At 37.4% G+C, this 20,464-nt stretch overlaps 6 protein-coding genes and 1 long non-coding RNA gene across 9 annotated transcripts; 2 read left to right on the plus strand and 5 right to left on the minus strand.

Annotated features, from left to right (window-relative positions):
- Positions 1-386: 386 nt before the first annotated feature.
- LOC116138337 (putative ripening-related protein 2) lies at positions 387-1,396 on the minus strand. Its single transcript, XM_031424052.1, has 3 exons — positions 1,323-1,396; positions 1,086-1,195; positions 387-925 (listed from the first exon to the last, which is right to left on the minus strand). Exons 2-3 carry the CDS (start codon positions 1,144-1,146, stop codon positions 528-530), a joined length of 459 nt encoding a protein of 152 aa, XP_031279912.1. The 5' UTR covers positions 1,147-1,195; positions 1,323-1,396; the 3' UTR covers positions 387-527.
- LOC116138330 (pentatricopeptide repeat-containing protein At1g32415, mitochondrial) lies at positions 1,346-4,063 on the minus strand. Its single transcript, XM_031424044.1, has 2 exons — positions 1,597-4,063; positions 1,346-1,472 (listed from the first exon to the last, which is right to left on the minus strand). The coding sequence occupies exon 1, from the start codon at positions 3,840-3,842 to the stop codon at positions 1,602-1,604; it is 2,241 nt and encodes a 746-aa protein (XP_031279904.1). The 5' UTR covers positions 3,843-4,063; the 3' UTR covers positions 1,346-1,472; positions 1,597-1,601.
- Positions 4,064-4,352: 289 nt separating this feature from the next.
- LOC116138345 (BUD13 homolog) lies at positions 4,353-8,761 on the minus strand. 3 transcript variants are annotated; one of them, XR_004129280.1, is made up of 11 exons: positions 8,737-8,761; positions 8,329-8,546; positions 7,512-8,234; positions 7,286-7,424; positions 6,951-7,018; positions 6,813-6,874; positions 6,039-6,142; positions 5,745-5,817; positions 5,294-5,474; positions 4,783-5,002; positions 4,353-4,671 (listed from the first exon to the last, which is right to left on the minus strand). XR_004129280.1 is itself a non-coding variant. In XM_031424061.1 (10 exons), exons 2-10 carry the CDS (start codon positions 8,522-8,524, stop codon positions 4,917-4,919), a joined length of 1,632 nt encoding a protein of 543 aa, XP_031279921.1. In that variant the 5' UTR covers positions 8,525-8,546; positions 8,737-8,761; the 3' UTR covers positions 4,678-4,916. The 3 variants fall into 3 exon arrangements, 1 of the variants encoding a protein (XP_031279921.1); XR_004129281.1 differs by having other exon boundaries at positions 4,774-5,002; XM_031424061.1 differs by lacking the exon at positions 4,353-4,671 and having other exon boundaries at positions 4,678-5,002.
- Positions 8,762-9,336: 575 nt separating this feature from the next.
- Positions 9,337-10,636, plus strand: LOC116138346 (transcription factor MAMYB-like). Its single transcript, XM_031424062.1, has one exon. It carries the CDS (start codon positions 9,372-9,374, stop codon positions 10,341-10,343), a length of 972 nt encoding a protein of 323 aa, XP_031279922.1. The 5' UTR covers positions 9,337-9,371; the 3' UTR covers positions 10,344-10,636.
- A 1,536-nt stretch (positions 10,637-12,172) lies between these two features.
- LOC116138423 lies at positions 12,173-12,841 on the minus strand. Its single transcript, XR_004129287.1, has 2 exons — positions 12,661-12,841; positions 12,173-12,493 (listed from the first exon to the last, which is right to left on the minus strand). It is a non-coding gene; the product is annotated as an uncharacterized LOC116138423 (long non-coding RNA).
- A 610-nt stretch (positions 12,842-13,451) lies between these two features.
- On the plus strand, positions 13,452-14,751 carry LOC116138387 (transcription factor MAMYB-like). Its single transcript, XM_031424094.1, has one exon. The coding sequence runs from the start codon at positions 13,487-13,489 to the stop codon at positions 14,456-14,458; it is 972 nt and encodes a 323-aa protein (XP_031279954.1). The 5' UTR covers positions 13,452-13,486; the 3' UTR covers positions 14,459-14,751.
- Positions 14,752-16,286: 1,535 nt separating this feature from the next.
- LOC116138369 (phosphoacetylglucosamine mutase) lies at positions 16,287-20,028 on the minus strand. Its single transcript, XM_031424077.1, has 9 exons — positions 19,943-20,028; positions 19,587-19,849; positions 19,348-19,467; positions 19,103-19,245; positions 18,743-18,991; positions 17,880-18,295; positions 17,618-17,793; positions 16,775-16,871; positions 16,287-16,607 (listed from the first exon to the last, which is right to left on the minus strand). Exons 1-9 carry the CDS (start codon positions 20,001-20,003, stop codon positions 16,450-16,452), a joined length of 1,683 nt encoding a protein of 560 aa, XP_031279937.1. The 5' UTR covers positions 20,004-20,028; the 3' UTR covers positions 16,287-16,449.
- Positions 20,029-20,464: the final 436 nt, after the last annotated feature.

Below are 20,464 nucleotides of genomic sequence, written 5' to 3' on the forward strand. Positions count from 1 at the left end.
ATTCTCATTGTTGTCGACCGTAATAAGGAAACAAGACAAATGGACTCTATCATGAATGTTGCTTTACCATCAGAATTTTTTTTTTTTTTTTTTAAATTTACTACATAAATGAGTAGATGACTCTACTCTACTGTGTTGTTACTGTATTAGTGAAAAAGAAGTTGCTGAAAATGGACAATCAAATTGTGGGGGTATGATCATTGTTCCAAGTCTTTATGACTGTGGATATAGATTTTCGCTGCACCATGGAGTATCAGGAGAACCCAGTAATACAGAAACTATCTTCAGTTCTTTTAAATTTCTCATCTGTCCTAGCAATCCGTGGCAGACAAAACTTTTCACTTATATAATATCCATTACGTCCAGGAATTTTGCATAGCGTTCAAAGTAAATCGGAAAATAGAAAATAAGTATTACCGGAAATTAGATATTTATAGCATAATATTCATATATAGAATGAATTAACACTTACATGATGTCACAATGCAGCCTGATCAATAATTCAATATAGTGGGGATTATCATTGTTCAAGCATCAGACCAGTAGACATCAATTTCACCCCACTGGTTTCTGGGCACTCCCAAGGCCTTCCAAACAGCTTGAGAAGCATCAACAATGTTGTGACCACATGGAGGCTGGTAATCATTGTCCTTATCACAACCCATTGAAGAGTCACATTCGTCAACAACCATGGCCCGGACGCTCTTGCCACTACTGTAGATGTTGATATAGTTTAAGCAACGACTGCCTTTGTTGTACCACCCTGTTGAAAGTGCCACCACAGGTTTATCATTTGAATGGTATTGGTTGTCACATTCAGATGGTGCACCTCCATCCCCACCCTTCTCAAAGCTGTTGAGTGTCAAGGTTGCCTTTGTCCGGTTGGTCACTGCTGGTGAACATCTGTAAGTGGTGTAAAGTCTGCCTGGTACACAGCACAGAGAGTCGTTATCCTCAACGCATTGTCCTGGAGGAGGCTTTCTACCTCTTATCTTGCCACTCGGCGTGCAAGTCTGAGCCTCAACACTTATACAATTACTGAGAAGAAAAAGAAAGCAAAAAAGAAGAAAAACACTTCCACATACTTGATTCTTCATCTTCTTTTTGTTGGTTTAATTGAAAAACCTGAATGGTGAAACGCTTCATATAATGATCAGCAACTTGAAACCGACAGCTTCGACCCTTGGGAGCTTATCTTTCAAGAAACATAACACGACAAGAAAACAAACAACAAATGGACACCACATAGGTAAAAAGATCCAAGGGTTTGATTATTAGTTTCATGTTATGCCGGCCTCAATTTTGTAGTTATTATGAATTACCTTGGCCTTTTGCCTATTTTCGCTGCCTTGACCTCACATTCGTCCGAGCGGGTGAATGAGACGGCAAGTTCACAATTTTGCAACGTTGATTGTTACCGTCTAAACAACTGATAAAATAATCAACTCAGCACTATACAGTGCTTCTGATAACTGATAGTCAATAAACAAAGAATACAACAGATAATTAGATCTTGATCATACATAAATAATAACAAAACATGTATCACAAAAATTTCAAAATTCTATGTCAATATAAGTCCACCACTTCATCAACCTTTCTTATGATGCATAATCAATTTTAAATAACAGTGATAACATCTCGGCTGCTTGTGGGTGTATCTTCTCTCCCGACAAAAACGCATGAACTCCACCATTTAGCACTATCCAACTACATCCTGGGTTCTTCCTTACACCCTTCAATCCCATTTCCTTCCTCAACTTGTGCTCTTCAGCATGTTGACCATTCATTGCATATATATTGCAGAGTACCACATGAGCAGGAGAATTAAATGGGTCCAGCTCAAGGAGTTGTGTAGCAGCATGTTCAGCAATATCAACATTTTTCTCACCAAACCCACATGCACCAAGCAATGCCCCCCAAATACGATGATCTGGTTTGAAAGGTAGTCCCAAGACTAATTCTTCTGCTTCCCTTACTTTCCCTGCTCGGCCCAAAAGATTAATCATACAAACATAATGCTCCAAACTAGGTTCAATTGCATAAACATCATACATTGCATTGAATAACTCCCATCCCCGACTAACTAGCCCTACATGACTACAAGCTGATAAAACGCCCAAAAAAGTAACAGAATTTGGATGAGTCCTAGATTCCAACATCAAATCAAAGACCTTTAGAGCTTCATTAGCTAGCCCATGATGTGAAAACCCCATTATCATGGAATTCCAAGAAACCAAATCTCTGGAAAGCATGTTTGAGAAAATAATATATGCATCATCTATTACTCCACATTTTGCATACATTGAGATCAGAGAATTCTCAAGAATCAAGTCAACTCCTGATTGTGTTTTAATCAGCATGCAATGGATCTGCTTCCCCTGATCTAGATTAGCCGTTGCGCCTGCAGCTCCTAAAAGAATAGAGTATGTAGAATTTAGAGGAGAAACACAATGAGCCCGCATTTCCAAAAATAGATAGGTAGCTTCTACAGAAAGCTCATTTTGGACATAGCCCGAGATCATTGCTGTCCATGCAACTGCGTCTCTGTGAGGCATGTTATAGAATAGATAAGATGCCTTCGATATTTCGCCAACACTTAAATAAGCATTGATCATTGAAGTCCATGAGATCTCATCTCGGAATGGTACTGTCTCAAACAAATTTTGAGCCTCTTCAAGCCGTCCAATGCGAATATAACCCTTGATCAAAGAATTAAAAGACTGAACATTACAGTTATTTATGTTCTTGTTGAAAATGTAGTGTGCAAAGTCCATGATGCCGAATAAAGAATACATATGAATAAGACTCTTAGATAGTCTACCATCATAGTCATCATATTCCCAACTGTTAACAATCACTTGAGCATGCAACTGCTTACCAGGATGAGGAAACCACATACCAGCACAAGCGTAAGCAAGCGATATGAATGTCTCTCTATTTGGCCTTACATCATAGTTCCCCCTCATCTCAATGAAAAGAAACAAGGCTTCTTCATGAAATCCATTCCAGGCAAACCCTCCAATCATGGCTGTCCAAGAAACAATATTCTTCTCTGGCATGTTCCGAAAGAAGAGATACCCCTCCTTCACTTCACCAGCTCTACAATACCCTGAAATCATAGTAGTCCAAGTAACGACATTCCTCTCCTCCATTTCGTCAAACAAAACCCTTGCTTCTCCCATCCTACAACTCTCCACATATCCTGAAATCATAGCATTCCAAGAAATCACATTCTTTACTGGCATACTATCAAAAATCTGTCTAGCTTCCTTTAACTCCCCATTCCTTACCAAGCCAGCAACCATCGAGTTCCATGAAACAACGTTCCTTACTGGCATCTCCTCAAACAACCTTCTTGCCTCACAGATCCTCCCTGTATCTGCCAAACCACAAATCATCGCGGTCCATGATACAACATTCCTCTCTGGCATCATCTCAAACAAACTCATCGCCTCACTCAACCTTCCGTTATGCAAAAGCCCAGACAACATGGCATTATAAGTAACAATATTTTTATAAGGCATGTGCTCAAAAAGTATTTTGGATTCATCAATGAAGCCATTTTTTGAGTATTTTGTGAGTAATGAGGTAAAATGGACGACAAGCCAATGGGGGTGGTTTTGTTCTGTCGTTTTGTCGATCAGTTTCCGCGCATCTTGAAGTTTGTTCCTAGAGAGATAGTTGAGGATTTGGTAATCATTGGACTCAAGTTTGTCGTAATGGGTTTTGCGGAATTTGGTTTGGGAGTTGAAGTGGCGAGGATGAAAAAAATGGCAGTGGAGACAGAGGGCGGGTTTCGCGAGAGTGAATGGGATCGATTTGAAGCAAGAAGCGCTCATTAACTGTTTTTCGAAATGAACCGGTTAACAGAAGCAAGAAGCCCTCATTAACTGTTTTTCGGAATGAACCGGTTAACAGCCAGCAGCGAGCCTTATAAATGAATGAGAGTTCAAGCAAAATTGCAACAGCCAGAGTGCGGAGCCGAGATTGAACATTAACGCTGCACATTTTAGGATTTTAATGAAGTATTTATTGGTTTTTCATAATTTTGTTATGTCATTACAAGATAACGTAGAACTTTATTTATCAAGAGGGATTCCGCTTTTTATGTTATTAACATTCATATCATTCATTAAAACATTTTTTTTTTTTTTTTACTAAAATGTTAATCCAATTTACACCTATTTTGACTATCCTCAAAACCTGAATTATCTTATGATTCTATGTCAATAACTACAAAAGAATGGTAACACTAAGACGGAACCAACAATTTGGAATGATAATGTTATGGGATCTCCAACACTTGCACCAATTGAAAATCAATTTGATTATAATTCTTTTCAAATAGCAAACATAAATAATGTTTATAAAAGATCACATCAAAAGAAGAATTAATGGTTATGTAAAATATCTGCGTGTCACATACTTCAGTAATTAAAATCTTCTTTAAGATTACTACCCATTTTGACTAGCTTAATGGAAGATAATCACTTCAAAGCATCAGCTTCACACTCAGAACAGAGCCTCTTTGGTCTCATGAGTCAAAAATCCATCTATCAAGCTACAAATTACTTTATGCTTGTATGTCCAAGAATAAAACTGCTAAATGGAAAGGATTAAATTGTCTCATTTCTTATACTTGAAAAACTGTTGCAGTCTGAGATGGCCCTGCAATGAAACAAAGCACAAATATTTTCATGAGTACATGGCCCAAACTTAAGAGATCCCAGTCAATCCAGTTTACGGTATACAATGAAACCTCATGCTTACATTACTTACACCAACAATACATGCAGCTGATATTGAGCATGAAGCTCAAACAAGCACCATTTTCCACTGTTACATATTTCCAGGTCCCGCTTGGAGACAAAGTAATTGGGTATCTCATATCTACCAAGATGGCAAACTTCAAGTTACATATCTGATACCGACCACAGGTAAGCTTCTCTCTCTGTAGCGCGTTTCTCATTCGTCCTTTTGAACAATTGCTGTTCATATCCTACAATATGCAATATAGCAAAAGCAAGTCAAATTTCAAGACAGACTTTTTCTTTTCCCTTAAAAGGGCAGAAGTTCTGATTTTCACAGCTTATGGTTCCACAAACAAAACCCTCCTGTGGCCAAAGATTGTTGGTGAGTGATCTCAAATGGAAGTTGCCCAAATGATTGAGCTCACCACATCTTGGTACACAGGACATCCACAGGCAGAATCATGGCAGACTCTTCAAAACAATAAATAAATAAATAGAACATGAAATAATTGACAGGATTGAAATGGAAGTTAACCAACCAGTACTACGATCGACCCCATCCCAATGCCTTCCTGGTCTTATACCATACCGATTTGGTGCTGCATCTAGTCCTCTTTTTATCCAGCTGTGACTAGGAATGTCCTGAGGAATTATAAATCCTGATTCCTTCATCTTCTCATTCTCCCCGAGGTCCAGAAGAACTGGGTCAGAATACTTTTTCTGCAACAAGGTGAAAAGAAATATGTCAAAATCAGTACTAACAGAAAATATAGCAAAACATAATCCCAACTAAGCCAATGAAGAATTGGAGAGTACTAAAAGGTCTTTAGTGTTAATGATGACACCAAAATATGCTCCATGTTTATTAGTGCTGCCATACATGAATGGTGTTTTAATTAATTTTTTTAAATGTTGTACAATGATCCCTGCATCTGACACCTTTTTCCAGTAAAATTGTGATTGAAACAAACAAAAATGACTAAAAAATACCTTGACCAAATGAGCCATAGGGTCACCCCATCTTAGTCTATCCTTCATCATTTTGTCGAGCTCTGGGTCATCTCTGCAAGTAGAAGATAAAACTTGGAAATTAAAACAAAGTATTGAACAGGAAAAGAAACAGTTCATGCTTAAAGGTCAGAATTGAGAAAAACACCCAACTGCAGAATACTCTTCACCACATATGACTACAAGAAGCTTTCTTTGTTAAGCAAATGGCCAACATGATCTGAAAGCAATAAAATGTGACATTTGAACCATTGTTAAATATCACTATTTTTTTACCTGTTTCGCGCAAACGGTTTTTCCTTTTCAAGTTCTAATTCCTGCACTCTAGCTTCAGCTTCCCGCTTTTGAGCCAAGCCTTTCCCCCATTCTAATTTAATCTCCTGATTTAAAATAATAATAAAAAATCCCAATCAACTCTAAGCCTCAACAAATAAAATTACATAACAATTATGGATGCGCAACATAGGCCACCTAACATATTTGTTTAATCTAGGAGGCTTGATATCCTAATCTTCTGCATTCTTGCGATTTAACAAATTTAAAAGTTTCACTTGGTAAAATAAATATCCTTCTAAAGGTTCAAAAAACAGCTTCAACAGAAATAAATGTAAAAGAAATCAACTCCAACTAGTGATCAGAAAGCTCAACTGATTTATGAAACCATAGAATGCTAAAGGCATAATTTTTTTAAAAGTTAAATTTTCAAAGGAATACCTTGGGTTTTTCTTGTCCTTTTTGTTTTGATTTTAAGTAATCATCCTTCGATACACGTTCCCCTGCAAAATTGATGAGTCAGAAATATGAAAAAGCATGTAAGAACAACCAACTTAAAAAATTCACTCTTCTTCTAACCTTTCATCTTATCACGATATACAGCTTCGGCACCTCGTCCAGTTATAGAAGGATCCATCCCTTGAAACCTACAAAATCCATAAGTAGAATTTATTAAGTCACACAAACAACTTAGATATACTACTAAAATTAGAAAGGTATCCTATTTCCNATGCTAAAGGCATAATTTTTTTAAAAGTTAAATTTTCAAAGGAATACCTTGGGTTTTTCTTGTCCTTTTTGTTTTGATTTTAAGTAATCATCCTTCGATACACGTTCCCCTGCAAAATTGATGAGTCAGAAATATGAAAAAGCATGTAAGAACAACCAACTTAAAAAATTCACTCTTCTTCTAACCTTTCATCTTATCACGATATACAGCTTCGGCACCTCGTCCAGTTATAGAAGGATCCATCCCTTGAAACCTACAAAATCCATAAGTAGAATTTATTAAGTCACACAAACAACTTAGATATACTACTAAAATTAGAAAGGTATCCTATTTCCAAGTGAAAATTTTGAAGACCAGTTATCTGAGAGAAAGAATTAAAATATTCCACTCTACATGAGCATATGAAACCTTGTCCCATGAATATGGTGAAAAAAAGTCCATTTCATTAACAAGCAATGTTATAGCACAAAATGGAAGAATCTCAAAAGAGCACTATTTATGCCAAACAAGAAAAATTTACCTCAACAAATCCTCATTCTTAGTTTTAGAAATTTCTTCCCGGATATCATTGCCACTAATTAATCCAGTTCTTGGCAGCGCTTTCGAGGGAGCTGAAACAGACAATTCTTCTTTCCGAGTCCTCCTGGGTGGGGAAAGGTCTGCAACAAAAGAAGCACAGTATGTATCTCTTTCAGTTGAATGTCTATGTAAAATTTCAAGAGAAAGAAAAGCCAATCCATGTTTACCAGCATCCTTCTTATTTTTCCTTGGCGGTGAAAGATCCAATTCAGAGACACGCATATCATCTCGATTAGATGAAACCTGATTAGCTCGCCGCGAAACAGAAATGTCAGGTCCAGGTGATGGAGTGTGATGACGTTTCCCACGCTGTCGAGGAGGTGACAAGTCAGTATCTTCTCTGGCAGGTTTAAGTTCAAGTTCTGGTGAGGGTGAGTCATTCCTAGCTCTACGTTTCCAAGGTGGTGATAGGTCAGAATCCAGCCCAGTGGACTGTCCAGGTTTTCGGTCAGGTTCAGGAGATGGCACTTGATATCGTCTCCGTATCTGTCTCTGCCTTGGAGGTGACAAATCATTATCCTCTATTGCAGGTGAAGGTACATCATTTTGAGCCCTATGCCTACGTGGTGGAGACAAATTAGAATTGGAAGGAGATGGAGTATCCTGGCGATTCCTCCGTAATCGTGGAGGAGATAAATCAGCACTTTCTCTGACAGAACCTGGTGGCTTTGTTTCAGGTTCTGGTGAAGGGGTATCATTTTGAGCCCTCCTTTTACGAGGTGGGGACATATCAGAATTTGGTTGGTTAAAATCTGAGCGTCCAGGACCAAGTGAAACCCAACCACTTCCATCCTCAGCTATAGCATTGTAGGGCCTTCTCAACCTAAGTTGTTCCAGCCGTTTCATTCGCCTGACTTCAACATCTTCATCAACTAGGGGCTTCTCTTCATCTATCAAATGAGAAGAAGAAAGTTAACACAACAAACTCCTAATTCGACAATATAGATATTCATTTAGTAACAGAAAGAGTATTATTTCTTTTACCAGCTGAATCATTGTCCTCTTCTTCAAGAATTACGGGTTTTTGCCAAACAGGATCTTCATCGACCACCAGAACTCCTGTACCGCGATTTGAATCTGGTTTCTTCTTCTTTTTCTTCTTTTTCTTCTCTTCTTCATTAGTCGTACTTTCATATTTTTTAAGATATTCTTTCAGCGACTTTGGTCCCGAAGCTGCCATTCTTCAACTGATAGCCTTGAGCCTAGATAGATAAAACTCTTTTACAACAGTTTCCTAACAGTTTCACATTCAATCAGCATAAATTTCTTGACTATTGTGGCTTAAAAAGATTTGTTCAAAATTATCAAACGAATACGCTAGTATTCCTATAAAAAAATTCAAATGAATAAATGTATTTTAATTAAAGAAATGAAAAAGAAAAAAGAAAAAACCTAGGCTTGTCGGTTGAGTCGGCAGCGTAGTTAAACGGCAGAAAATTTCGAGGGTTTCAAGTCTTCAACAGTTGGCGGCTTCAGAGCGGGACTGTGGGACCACTTGTGATGGTTTGCGAAGCGAATGGCGACGGCGTGGCTTGGAGGAGAGCAGCGGCTGTGGGATATTTGTGCTTGGAAGTCGCACAAATCGAACGATATTTGATTTTTTTTAAAATATTAGGAACAGTTTTTAACTTTTTATTTTATAAATTTTATAGAGGGGAATTAATTAACAGCATGTAATATAATAAATTTATTAAATGAAAATAATAATTTTCAAAAACAACTACAGTATTATTAAATTATTTAAGGATTTAAAAAAATTAAATCAAAATGGTAAAGTAATAGAATCTGTGGGACTTTTTATTTAAATTAGATTTGGAAAAATATTGATAATACCCTTTTAAATTAAACAAGTAAGCTTAGGAGTAATTTTAATTTCTACTTTACCTTTTAATTTACAGAATTTAAAACTTGCCTCAATTTACAATTAAATTTACCCAAAAAGTAAATATATATAGAGTAGTAGTTGTGAATACTGAATACGCATCTGGCATTGCGGTGTCAACTCTGAATAACGGAGGGGATTAAATATGGAGTTCTTGGATGAAGACGCCAGGCCTCGATTCCTCTTCCAATCACGTCCTCAACCTTCATCATCTCCCGACAATGATGATAACACCAGCTTCAATAAACCCTCTAAAACCTTTCTCTTTATTTCCATTTCTATCTCTTTCCTTCTCTTCTTTATCTCCTTCTTCTTCCTCCAAAGCGAGCCCTTTAAATCCCTCATCTTATGGCTAATTCTCTCCCTCCTTGTTGGCCCTTTTGCCCCCCCGCAGATCACTGGTGGTCACACTCGCGTCGGTTACGGTCCAATCCTTGAGAACCCTGTTCAAGATCAGCAGATCGAACCTGAAATAAAGAAGAGACCAAATAAAAACCGATCTTCAATCAATAAGTCTCCGGATTTTCATGCTAGTCATGTTCCGGCTATTGAAAACGCAAATGGATCAAGTGGGTTTGTGCCAAAAGAAAAGAAAAGTCAAATTTTGGAACACAAGGGGAACGGGGTTGGTAGAAATGAGGAAGAGAAGGACTGGACTGAAGAGGATATTGAGATTTTGAAGAAACAGATGGTGAAGAACCCGGTTGGGAAGCCGAAGCGATGGGAAGTGATTGCTGAGGCTTTTAATGGGAGGCATAGAGTGGAGAGCGTGATAAAGAAAGCGAAAGAATTGGGAGAGAAAAAGATTGATGATAGTGATTCGTATGAGCAATTCCTGAAGAATCGGAAGGCATTAGATGTGAGAATGCAAGACAAAAATGAAGGGTTGGTGATGGAGAATGGTGAAGAAAGTAGGAAAGATGATAAAGAAAATGGTTGGAGTGCTGGAGAGGATATAGCATTGCTTAATGCATTGAAAGCCTTTCCTAAGGAAGCTCCAATGAGGTGGGAGAAGATTGCGGCTGCTGTGCCTGGCAGATCAAAGGCTGCTTGTATGAAGAGAGTTGCTGTATTGAAAAAGGAGTTTCGGAGCTCTAAAGCTGGTGCCGATAGCTAAGAGATTTGTGGTGTTTTCTTTGAGTTTTGAATTACAGAAGCCATCATTGAGGTAACTGATGGTTCATTACAATTTTTTTTTCTTTTATCAAATCAATATCATTACATGTACTGGATTAAGGATTGAAGTCCTTGATAGTTTTGTTGGTGACTTAAGAGACATAAAAGTAATTTGTAAAACAAATGTTTCAATATGTAATCCGGTTGGCATTTTTTTTTTTCAATAAGATTAAGCTTGCGGATGTGGTGATTTTGAATAGCTGGTTGATGAAATTTATTTGGTATTGATCTTTAGCTTATTATTTTCATCGTGTGGGAAACCATGAAAACTTCTTTGCTTTTGTGGGATTCATTTTGATTGTCTTTTATTTGTTCGACATTAAGAATGTTATTTGTTGTTGCGGCAATTTTCGTACCGTGCTTACATAATAGTGCTGAGACATGGAAAGGATAGTGCTAGATGTAAATAGAGGAGAAAGATTTTCTGGAAGGTTTGATCTTTTGCAATGGAAATATTGGCTTTACCAATGAAATTTGAAATGTGATAGTGACAAGCAGACAGCCAAACAAAGGGATGGATTCAATTTACATAAATATGCATTGGGGTATATGGTGGGTTGTGGAATAACAGAGATGCCTCTGGCAAGTATTGCAAATAGGACCTATTAAAACAATCTGCTGGCTTTGATTTACTGCAGCTGTGATGGCAAAATTAATCATTGGAAGTTCAATCGGATTATTTGCAGATTTTAATCTTAATTATTAGTTGAAAAGCTTCTATACTTGCTTGCTCGATCAATTTTTGTCATCTTCTCTTGAGAAGTGTTAGTTTTGTTTCATGTAGTTCTATGCACTGAGCTGTTAATTTTTTTTGGCTAAAGTTTTAGATGTTTAGCCTTCTCCTAATGGTTTATGCTTAAGAGCTTGGGCACTGAAAATTTCTCTTTATGAGCTGATTAACCTTTAGCAAAGAAATAGTGTAGCATCTATGTTGTCTCATGATTCACCAGAAATGACACCTTATGGTTTTGATTTAGTTCTCTATCTGGCTCTTCGTACATGCCTATGCGAAAATTGTGGTAATTCGTAGTAGCAGATATTTATGAATTTGTTGAGTATTGCATAAATTGAGCATCCCCATGTGATTATAAAATAGCAAGCTAATAAAAGGGTATTTGATTAACTACATGGTTTTCTATGAAAACCCAATAACTCTATTGACCGCAAACAACTTTCTGAAGTTATATCTTAAAATGAGCATCAAGCTACTTGTGGTTATATAAGCTTTTGCATCATGAGTTACAGCTTGTAAGGTAATTATCATGGCTAAGCCAATAGTGTTCAATTCTAGTTGTCTGTTATGCTTTGAGCTGTTAACTGTTATGATTTCATTGTTCATCAACTGTGACAGAACATTGTTTAATGGGTCGGAATGCATTGAAGTGGGCATCCACATTGAATGTGAGATTTCTAACTCGAAATTTTCTAGTCTATAAGACAAATACCGCCAATCGACTACTGTTACACTGGGGTTAAACTAAACTCTTATTTTCACCAAATTAACCCCTGAAATACGGAAGGCCTTTTCTCTTAGCCATGGGTTTAGAACTGCAGAAGCTCATGTTTACTTCAAAATCCCGATTTAATGAAGCTGTTTCTACCGAAGCCACGAGGAAACTCCATGGATACACAAACCTTTTCCGCACTCTATAAAAACGGTTCTAACCAAATATAACAGCGAATAATTGCGAAGTCGGCCCATGCCATTAAAATACAATGAAGCTTTTTCCATTCTCAATTATTATGTGTTTCACCATCCGCATTCGTATGTGTCTCAAATCATATTCCATTTTGGCTTTGCAAAATACAATATTTGTAAAATACCACATCATACATCTAAATCATTAGGCGCATCCGCAACCGCAATGATCAGAGATGTGCAATCTGGAGCTCAGACTGGTCATGTCCAGTTAAAGAAAAAGGTCAGAAGCAATTATTGGGAGCTGCTGAAACCAAGAAATCGGTCCACAATTGCAGCTACAGAGTTAGCAAGGCTGTCTGCTGCTTCTTGTGTGGATGCCTCTGCATATACACGTATGACATCCTCTGTACCTGAAGGTCGTATGAAAGATCGGCCTTGATGATATTTTGCTGCATCATATATAAAATCCTCACTGTTACACTTTGCACAATCCCTTGAAAGATTGGGGAAACTTTACATTCTTTTACTTAAAAAGTTCCCATTACATGTATATATTCATGAATGAGCAAACATTACTGAACAATTAAGATCCGAAGTCTGAATGATATGTCATTACCAATTTCAGCATTAATAGCTTCTTGAACGCCAGGGGGGCTCACAACCACAGTTTCTGCATTTGCCGTAACACAAGCAGTTCTGTCCACCACTTTAACCTAAAAACCAAAGGGAATCAGAGCAAGCATCAATTTATGAAGTGGTTTAAACTTCAAATTAAATTTTCTCCAAATTATACAATGTATTATTACGTCAACATAAGAAAGTAGAAGTACAAAATAAAAAAACGGCAGAAAATTTCGAGGGTTTCAAGTCTTCAACAGTTGGCGGCTTCAGAGCGGGACTGTGGGACCACTTGTGATGGTTTGCGAAGCGAATGGCGACGGCGTGGCTTGGAGGAGAGCAGCGGCTGTGGGATATTTGTGCTTGGAAGTCGCACAAATCGAACGATATTTGATTTTTTTTAAAATATTAGGAACAGTTTTTAACTTTTTATTTTATAAATTTTATAGAGGGGAATTAATTAACAGCATGTAATATAATAAATTTATTAAATGAAAATAATAATTTTCAAAAACAACTACAGTATTATTAAATTATTTAAGGATTTAAAAAAATTAAATCAAAATGGTAAAGTAATAGAATCTGTGGGACTTTTTATTTAAATTAGATTTGGAAAAATATTGATAATACCCTTTTAAATTAAACAAGTAAGCTTAGGAGTAATTTTAATTTCTACTTTACCTTTTAATTTACAGAATTTAAAACTTGCCTCAATTTACAATTAAATTTACCCAAAAAGTAAATATATATAGAGTAGTAGTTGTGAATACTGAATACGCATCTGGCATTGCGGTGTCAACTCTGAATAACGGAGGGGATTAAATATGGAGTTCTTGGATGAAGACGCCAGGCCTCGATTCCTCTTCCAATCACGTCCTCAACCTTCATCATCTCCCGACAATGATGATAACACCAGCTTCAATAAACCCTCTAAAACCTTTCTCTTTATTTCCATTTCTATCTCTTTCCTTCTCTTCTTTATCTCCTTCTTCTTCCTCCAAAGCGAGCCCTTTAAATCCCTCATCTTATGGCTAATTCTCTCCCTCCTTGTTGGCCCTTTTGCCCCCCCGCAGATCACTGGTGGTCACACTCGCGTCGGTTACGGTCCAATCCTTGAGAACCCTGTTCAAGATCAGCAGATCGAACCTGAAATAAAGAAGAGACCAAATAAAAACCGATCTTCAATCAATAAGTCTCCGGATTTTCATGCTAGTCATGTTCCGGCTATTGAAAACGCAAATGGATCAAGTGGGTTTGTGCCAAAAGAAAAGAAAAGTCAAATTTTGGAACACAAGGGGAACGGGGTTGGTAGAAATGAGGAAGAGAAGGACTGGACTGAAGAGGATATTGAGATTTTGAAGAAACAGATGGTGAAGAACCCGGTTGGGAAGCCGAAGCGATGGGAAGTGATTGCTGAGGCTTTTAATGGGAGGCATAGAGTGGAGAGCGTGATAAAGAAAGCGAAAGAATTGGGAGAGAAAAAGATTGATGATAGTGATTCGTATGAGCAATTCCTGAAGAATCGGAAGGCATTAGATGTGAGAATGCAAGACAAAAATGAAGGGTTGGTGATGGAGAATGGTGAAGAAAGTAGGAAAGATGATAAAGAAAATGGTTGGAGTGCTGGAGAGGATATAGCATTGCTTAATGCATTGAAAGCCTTTCCTAAGGAAGCTCCAATGAGGTGGGAGAAGATTGCGGCTGCTGTGCCTGGCAGATCAAAGGCTGCTTGTATGAAGAGAGTTGCTGTATTGAAAAAGGAGTTTCGGAGCTCTAAAGCTGGTGCCGATAGCTAAGAGATTTGTGGTGTTTTCTTTGAGTTTTGAATTACAGAAGCCATCATTGAGGTAACTGATGGTTCATTACAATTTTTTTTTCTTTTATCAAATCAATATCATTACATGTACTGGATTAAGGATTGAAGTCCTTGATAGTTTTGTTGGTGACTTAAGAGACATAAAAGTAATTTGTAAAACAAATGTTTCAATATGTAATCCGGTTGGCATTTTTTTTTTTCAATAAGATTAAGCTTGCGGATGTGGTGATTTTGAATAGCTGGTTGATGAAATTTATTTGGTATTGATCTTTAGCTTATTATTTTCATCGTGTGGGAAACCATGAAAACTTCTTTGCTTTTGTGGGATTCATTTTGATTGTCTTTTATTTGTTCGACATTAAGAATGTTATTTGTTGTTGCGGCAATTTTCGTACCGTGCTTACATAATAGTGCTGAGACATGGAAAGGATAGTGCTAGATGTAAATAGAGGAGAAAGATTTTCTGGAAGGTTTGATCATTTGCAATGGAAATATTGGCTTTACCAATGAAATTTGAAATGTGATAGTGACAAGCAGACAGCCAAACAAAGGGATGGATTCAATTTACATAAATATGCATTGGGGTATATGGTGGGTTGTGGAATAACAGAGATGCCTCTGGCAAGTATTGCAAATAGGACCTATTAAAACAATCTGCTGGCTTTGATTTACTGCAGCTGTGATGGCAAAATTAATCATTAGAAGTTCAATCGGATTATTTGCAGATTTTAATCTTAATTATTAGTTGAAAAGCTTCTATACTTGCTTGCTGGCTCAATTTTTGTCATCTTCTCTTGAGAAGTGTTAGTTTTGTTTCATGTAGTTCTATGCACTGAGCTGTTAATTTTTTTGAGCTAAGTTTTAGATGTTTAGCCTTCTCCTAATGGTTTATGCTTAAGAGCTTGGGCACTGAAAATTTCTCTTTATGAGCTGATTAACCTTTGGCAAAGAAATAGTGTAGCATCTATGTTGTCTCATGATTCACCAGAAATGACACCTTATGGTTTTGATTTAGTTCTCTATCTGGCTCTTCGTACATGCCTATGCGAAAATTGTGGTAATTCGTAGTAGCAGATATTTATGAATTTGCTGAGTATTGCATAAATTGAGCATCCCCATGTGATTATAAAATAGCAAGCTAATAAAAGGGTATTTGATTAACTACATGGTTTTCTATCAAAACCCAATAACTGTATTGACCGCAAACAACTTTCTGAAGTTATATCTTAAAATGAGCATCAAGCTACTTGTGGTTATATAAGCTTTTGCATCATGAGTTACAGCTTGTAAGGTAATTATCATGGCTAAGCCAATACTGTTCAATTCTACTTGTCTGTTATGCTTTGAGCTGTTAACTGTTATGATTTCATTGTTCATCAACTGTGACAGAATATTGTTTAATGGGTCGGAATGCATTGAAGTGGGCATCCACATTGAATGTGAGATTTCTAACTCGAAATTTTCTAGTCTATAAGACAAATACCGCCAATCGACTACTGTTACACTGGGGTTAAACTAAACTCTTATTTTCACCAAATTAACCCCTGAAATACGGAAGGCCTTTTCTCTTAGCCATGGGTTTAGAACTGCAGAAGCTCATGTTTACTTCAACATCCTGATTTAATGAAGCTGTTTCTACCGAAGCCACGAGGAAACTCCATGGATACACAAACCTTTTCCGCACTCTATAAAAACGGTTCTAACCAAATATAACAGCGAATAATTGCGAAGTCGGCCCATGCCATTAAAATACAATGAAGCGTTTTCCATTCTCAATTATTATGTGTTTCACCATCCGCATTCATACGTGTCTCAAATCATATTCCATTTTGGCTTTGCAAAATACAATATTTGTAAAATACCACATCATACATCTAAATCATTAGGCGCATCCGCAACCGCAATGATCAGAGATGTGCAATCTGGAGCTCAGACTGGTCATGTCCAGTTAAAGAAAAAGGTCAGAAGCAATTATTGGGAGCTGCTGAAACCAAGAAATCGGTCCACAATTGCAGCTACAGAGTTAGCAAGGCTGTCTGCTGCTTCTTGTGTGGATGCCTCTGCATATACACGTATGACATCCTCTGTACCTGAAGGTCGTATGAAAGATCGGCCTTGATGATATTTTGCTGCATCATATATAAAATCCTCACTGTTACACTTTGCACAATCCCTTGAAAGATTGGGGAAACTTTACATTCTTTTACTTAAAAAGTTCCCATTACATGTATATATTCATGAATGAGCAAACATTACTGAACAATTAAGATCCGAAGTCTGAATGATATGTCATTACCAATTTCAGCATTAATAGCTTCTTGAACGCCAGGGGGGCTCACAACCACAGTTTCTGCATTTGCCGTAACACAAGCAGTTCTGTCCACCACTTTAACCTAAAAACCAAAGGGAATCAGAGCAAGCATCAATTTATGAAGTGGTTTAAACTTCAAATTAAATTTTCTCCAAATTATACAATGTATTATTACGTCAACATAAGAAAGTAGAAGTACAAAATAAAAAAATAAAAATAAAGCAAGTGGAAGTTAGTACCCCATCATATGCCAAAGAAAGAAAGAAAGCACACAGTCTCCAATAAAAGAACTCACATTTTTTTGAAAGGTTTATATTAGAGCACATATATTATAGTCCATTTAAGCTATTCATGATTTTTGGTCAATTCGTGATCTATGGTTTGTGATACAGCACAGGCCAGCGCTGCTAGTCTTCCCTTGGCCTGCAACTACCTTCAAGTTGAACCAAGCCAAACTAATTTTCTTGGTATCCCTCTCATCTTCTCCAAAAATGGAACTGCTCATCACTTAACACTTGTGCATTTCTAAGCATATGATGCAACAGAATCTCAAAAAGCTAGACCAGTTTCAGCACATTCCAAGAATGAAACAGGACTTGAGCAGCTTAAACATATAGCTAAGAGCACAGGAGAGGACAATGAGAAAGAACAGTGGATGACATACATAATACTACACAATGAATCTACAAATGAAAGAACCATTCACTAGTTAAAGCTCTTTCACCTTCAAAGATTCATCAGATCTACAAAGAGTTAATACCAACAGCAACAGGAGGGGGCAAAATAGAACCTAAGAATGTTCCACAAAATATGATCAAGGAAACTGACCTTAAGTTGCTTACTTGGTAGATCCTGATAGAGTGCATTCCATTTATGTATTGACCATCCCATGTGTCGCAATATAGCCTCCACCAAGAGCAAGCCACTCAAAGCATCTCCGACAGCTTGATTGATCAACTTACTGACTGCCAACAGTCTCAAAGCAGCCTTTTGGGCTTCTGAACCTGAAACAACAACCTAATAATTCAATAACATTGGTTGTTTGACAGTCATATCTGCACAAGGATACACTGATCACATCACAAAAAACCTTTAGATATGGAAGAAAGCTCATTATTTCTGGCCTCAAGCCAGCATAAGAACTGGTCTGAGAACAAGATGGTGCCATGGCCATTAGCCTCGAAATAGATCCCTATATCATACTGAGCAGCTTGCTCATGTAAGTATTTTACTCCTGTTGGTGTAAATACAACTTCCAGGCCCAACTGCTTGAGATAATCTGTGGCTGCGCCATTTGCATAAGCTGTCTGTACAACACCAAGACGAGCTTTATAATTATCTTTTCCTTTCATATCTCCCTCATCGAGAATACTTAACTGGTCCTTGATGAATACAGCAAACAAAGATAATATCTTGTCCCCATCAACAAGATCAATCTTGCTGCTACTATTTGATGGCACAATGAAATAGACAAGCCGATCAGCATCCCCATCCAGACTTGCACACCTGAAAAGCTAGATCCATCCATTCAGTTAGTCCCTCTTCCACCAATCAATCACACTCTACATCAAAGGGGTAGCATCAATTAAACAGAAAAAAGTTCCAAACTGGAAATGGTCCAGTTATCTAAATGAAAACCCAAAAAGTATTTACTTTCAGGAAAATCCCACATAATCCTCTGTTATCCATCCAAAACCGACTATTGTATAAACTACAGTGTGTGTCGATATATATATATATATATATATATATAGCTAGTTCCATGTGTATGACAAATATGAAATAGAAAGTCGTAACTGTAACTCTACACAAGAGGCAAGTAATCATATATCAACAGCCGGATCTCATTGCAGCAATTTAACTACAGAAATTAGGGCATGTAATCTGAGCACTTAAGAAACTCACTGTACGGTTAACAAATAAATTATAATCTCATATCATGGGATAGCTGACCTTATCCCAGCATGGATAGAACTAAATCCATGTGGAGCAACCCTGTCTTTCTGCACAAAATCAGCACCAACTCCTTCATTGAGTACACCTCCTCCTTTTCCATCATTATAAACCTCAATAACCAAACCATTCAGCTTTGTCTTTATAATTTCAAGTTTTTCTCCACCCACACCGTTAGCCCCATCCACCATCAATTTGTCCTCGCTCTCATTAATTTTACTTCCATCGGGTATCAAATCCATTAAGCAACTGACAAACAATGCAAAGACCTTTAATAAAAAATGAAAAATGAAAAAAAAAAACATTTTAAAAATGTAACGTCAAACAAACTTATTAATTACATCTCTATCTCAAACCAACCTGAATGAACTCAAAAGCTGATCAAAATAATCAGATTCAGTTGCTTTCAAGCCCTTATTTCTGGCACGAACCATCCAATGTAGTTGTGGAGTGGTCAAAATTCCCATGTCATGGGCCACTGCCCCCGATACCGAATTGATTCCCTTTCAATTGAATGCAAAACATATATCAACTATATAAAATTAAAACAATAAAACTAAAGAGCAAGGCTTTATGCACAAGTTTGCTAAAAGGGGGATCATTACTTGTTTAGCAACTTCAAGAAGAGATTCACCACTAGGCCTCGTGTCTCTTCCCAACAATATCTCTGCTGAATGTGTTCCATCAAAGGGGATATTTTCCTTCTTCACAAATTCTTCAATCAACTATTTAAAGCAAACAATGAATGTGAAGTAAGTTGTATGCAGTTCCCAATTAAGCAAAATCAAGAAGTTTACAATTGAAATTCAAATAAATGTAGGAAGTGTAAGTGTTTAACACTGACCGAAACGAGGGTTTCAGGATCACGAGCATTGGCGATGTGATCAGCGAAAGGTTCCCAGTCTTGAGAGAGCATTCCACCACTAGGATCAGCGATCTTGACGCCATTATCGGTGACTTTGTTGTGCGAAGCTGTGACCATCAAGCCGATCACTGATTGGGTCTTCAGCGATCTCAAAGCTGCCAATATTCCTACTCTGTGCACCGTTGATTGAAGGATAGAAGCGTCTGCTCTGAACCCGGCTGTACCGTATGATAGCTTCACTCCTGAAAAAAAGATAGAAAGAAAAAAAAATCGAAATGAGAGATTGTTAGACAATGAAACGGGGCGTCTTTTAGAGATGCAGTGAATGTGACCACCTGGAGAAGGAGGGAAGAGAGAGGCGGATTTGAGGAGCAGAGATCGTTGTTCTTCGTTCATGCTTCTGAGATTTTTTCTTTGAGCTCTGAGCTCTGTAGTCGCATACTCGCATGGCTGGCTGTGACATGTATATACCATGTAATGTTTTAGAGTAAAAATCACAACCCCACAGGTCTGGCAATTAACATCAACACCCTCCATTAATAACCTCGCTTTACCCCATTTAAGTTGACCAACACAACCCCAATGAGTTGACTTGACGATCAAGAAAGTTTGTTTATTTCCTTGAGTTTTTTTATTCAAATCTATCGCAATAATATTATGGCTTATCTTGTGACATGTATATGCCATGTAATGTTTTAGGATAAAAATTACCCACCTCCCCTCAAGTCTGGCAATTAACATCAACACCCTCCATCAATAACCTCCTTTTACCGACTAGTTAACCTAACCAATACAACCCCAATGGGTTGGCCTACTAGTTAAAGAGATTTGCTCTTTTTCTTGAGTTTCTAGATTCA

Source organism: Pistacia vera, unplaced genomic scaffold (assembly GCF_008641045.1).
Source record: "Pistacia vera cultivar Batoury unplaced genomic scaffold, PisVer_v2 Contig340, whole genome shotgun sequence".
Classification (NCBI taxonomy): domain Eukaryota; kingdom Viridiplantae; phylum Streptophyta; class Magnoliopsida; order Sapindales; family Anacardiaceae; genus Pistacia; species Pistacia vera.

What these genes read in the sequence shown, in the direction of transcription:
- LOC116138337 (XM_031424052.1), bottom strand. Translation starts at nt 1,146, where the DNA reads ATGAAGCGTTTCACCATTCAGGTTTTTCAATTAAACCAACAAAAAGAA. An exon ending in AAAAGAAGATGAAGAATCAA is followed by an intron (nt 926 to 1,085) that starts GTATGTGGAAGT and finishes GCTGTGTACCAG; the next exon opens with GCAGACTTTACACCACTTAC.
- LOC116138330 (XM_031424044.1), bottom strand. Translation starts at nt 3,842, where the DNA reads ATGAGCGCTTCTTGCTTCAAATCGATCCCATTCACTCTCGCGAAACCC.
- LOC116138345 (XM_031424061.1), bottom strand. Translation starts at nt 8,524, where the DNA reads ATGGCAGCTTCGGGACCAAAGTCGCTGAAAGAATATCTTAAAAAATAT. An exon ending in AGAGGACAATGATTCAGCTG is followed by an intron (nt 8,235 to 8,328) that starts GTAAAAGAAATA and finishes CTCATTTGATAG; the next exon opens with ATGAAGAGAAGCCCCTAGTT. An exon ending in ATATCGTGATAAGATGAAAG is followed by an intron (nt 6,875 to 6,950) that starts GTTAGAAGAAGA and finishes TCAATTTTGCAG; the next exon opens with GGGAACGTGTATCGAAGGAT.
- LOC116138346 (XM_031424062.1), top strand. Translation starts at nt 9,372, where the DNA reads ATGGAGTTCTTGGATGAAGACGCCAGGCCTCGATTCCTCTTCCAATCA.
- LOC116138387 (XM_031424094.1), top strand. Translation starts at nt 13,487, where the DNA reads ATGGAGTTCTTGGATGAAGACGCCAGGCCTCGATTCCTCTTCCAATCA.
- LOC116138369 (XM_031424077.1), bottom strand. Translation starts at nt 20,003, where the DNA reads ATGAACGAAGAACAACGATCTCTGCTCCTCAAATCCGCCTCTCTCTTC. An exon ending in ATCCTGAAACCCTCGTTTCG is followed by an intron (nt 19,468 to 19,586) that starts GTCAGTGTTAAA and finishes TGCTTTAAATAG; the next exon opens with TTGATTGAAGAATTTGTGAA. An exon ending in TTCTTGAAGTTGCTAAACAA is followed by an intron (nt 19,246 to 19,347) that starts GTAATGATCCCC and finishes TTCAATTGAAAG; the next exon opens with GGAATCAATTCGGTATCGGG.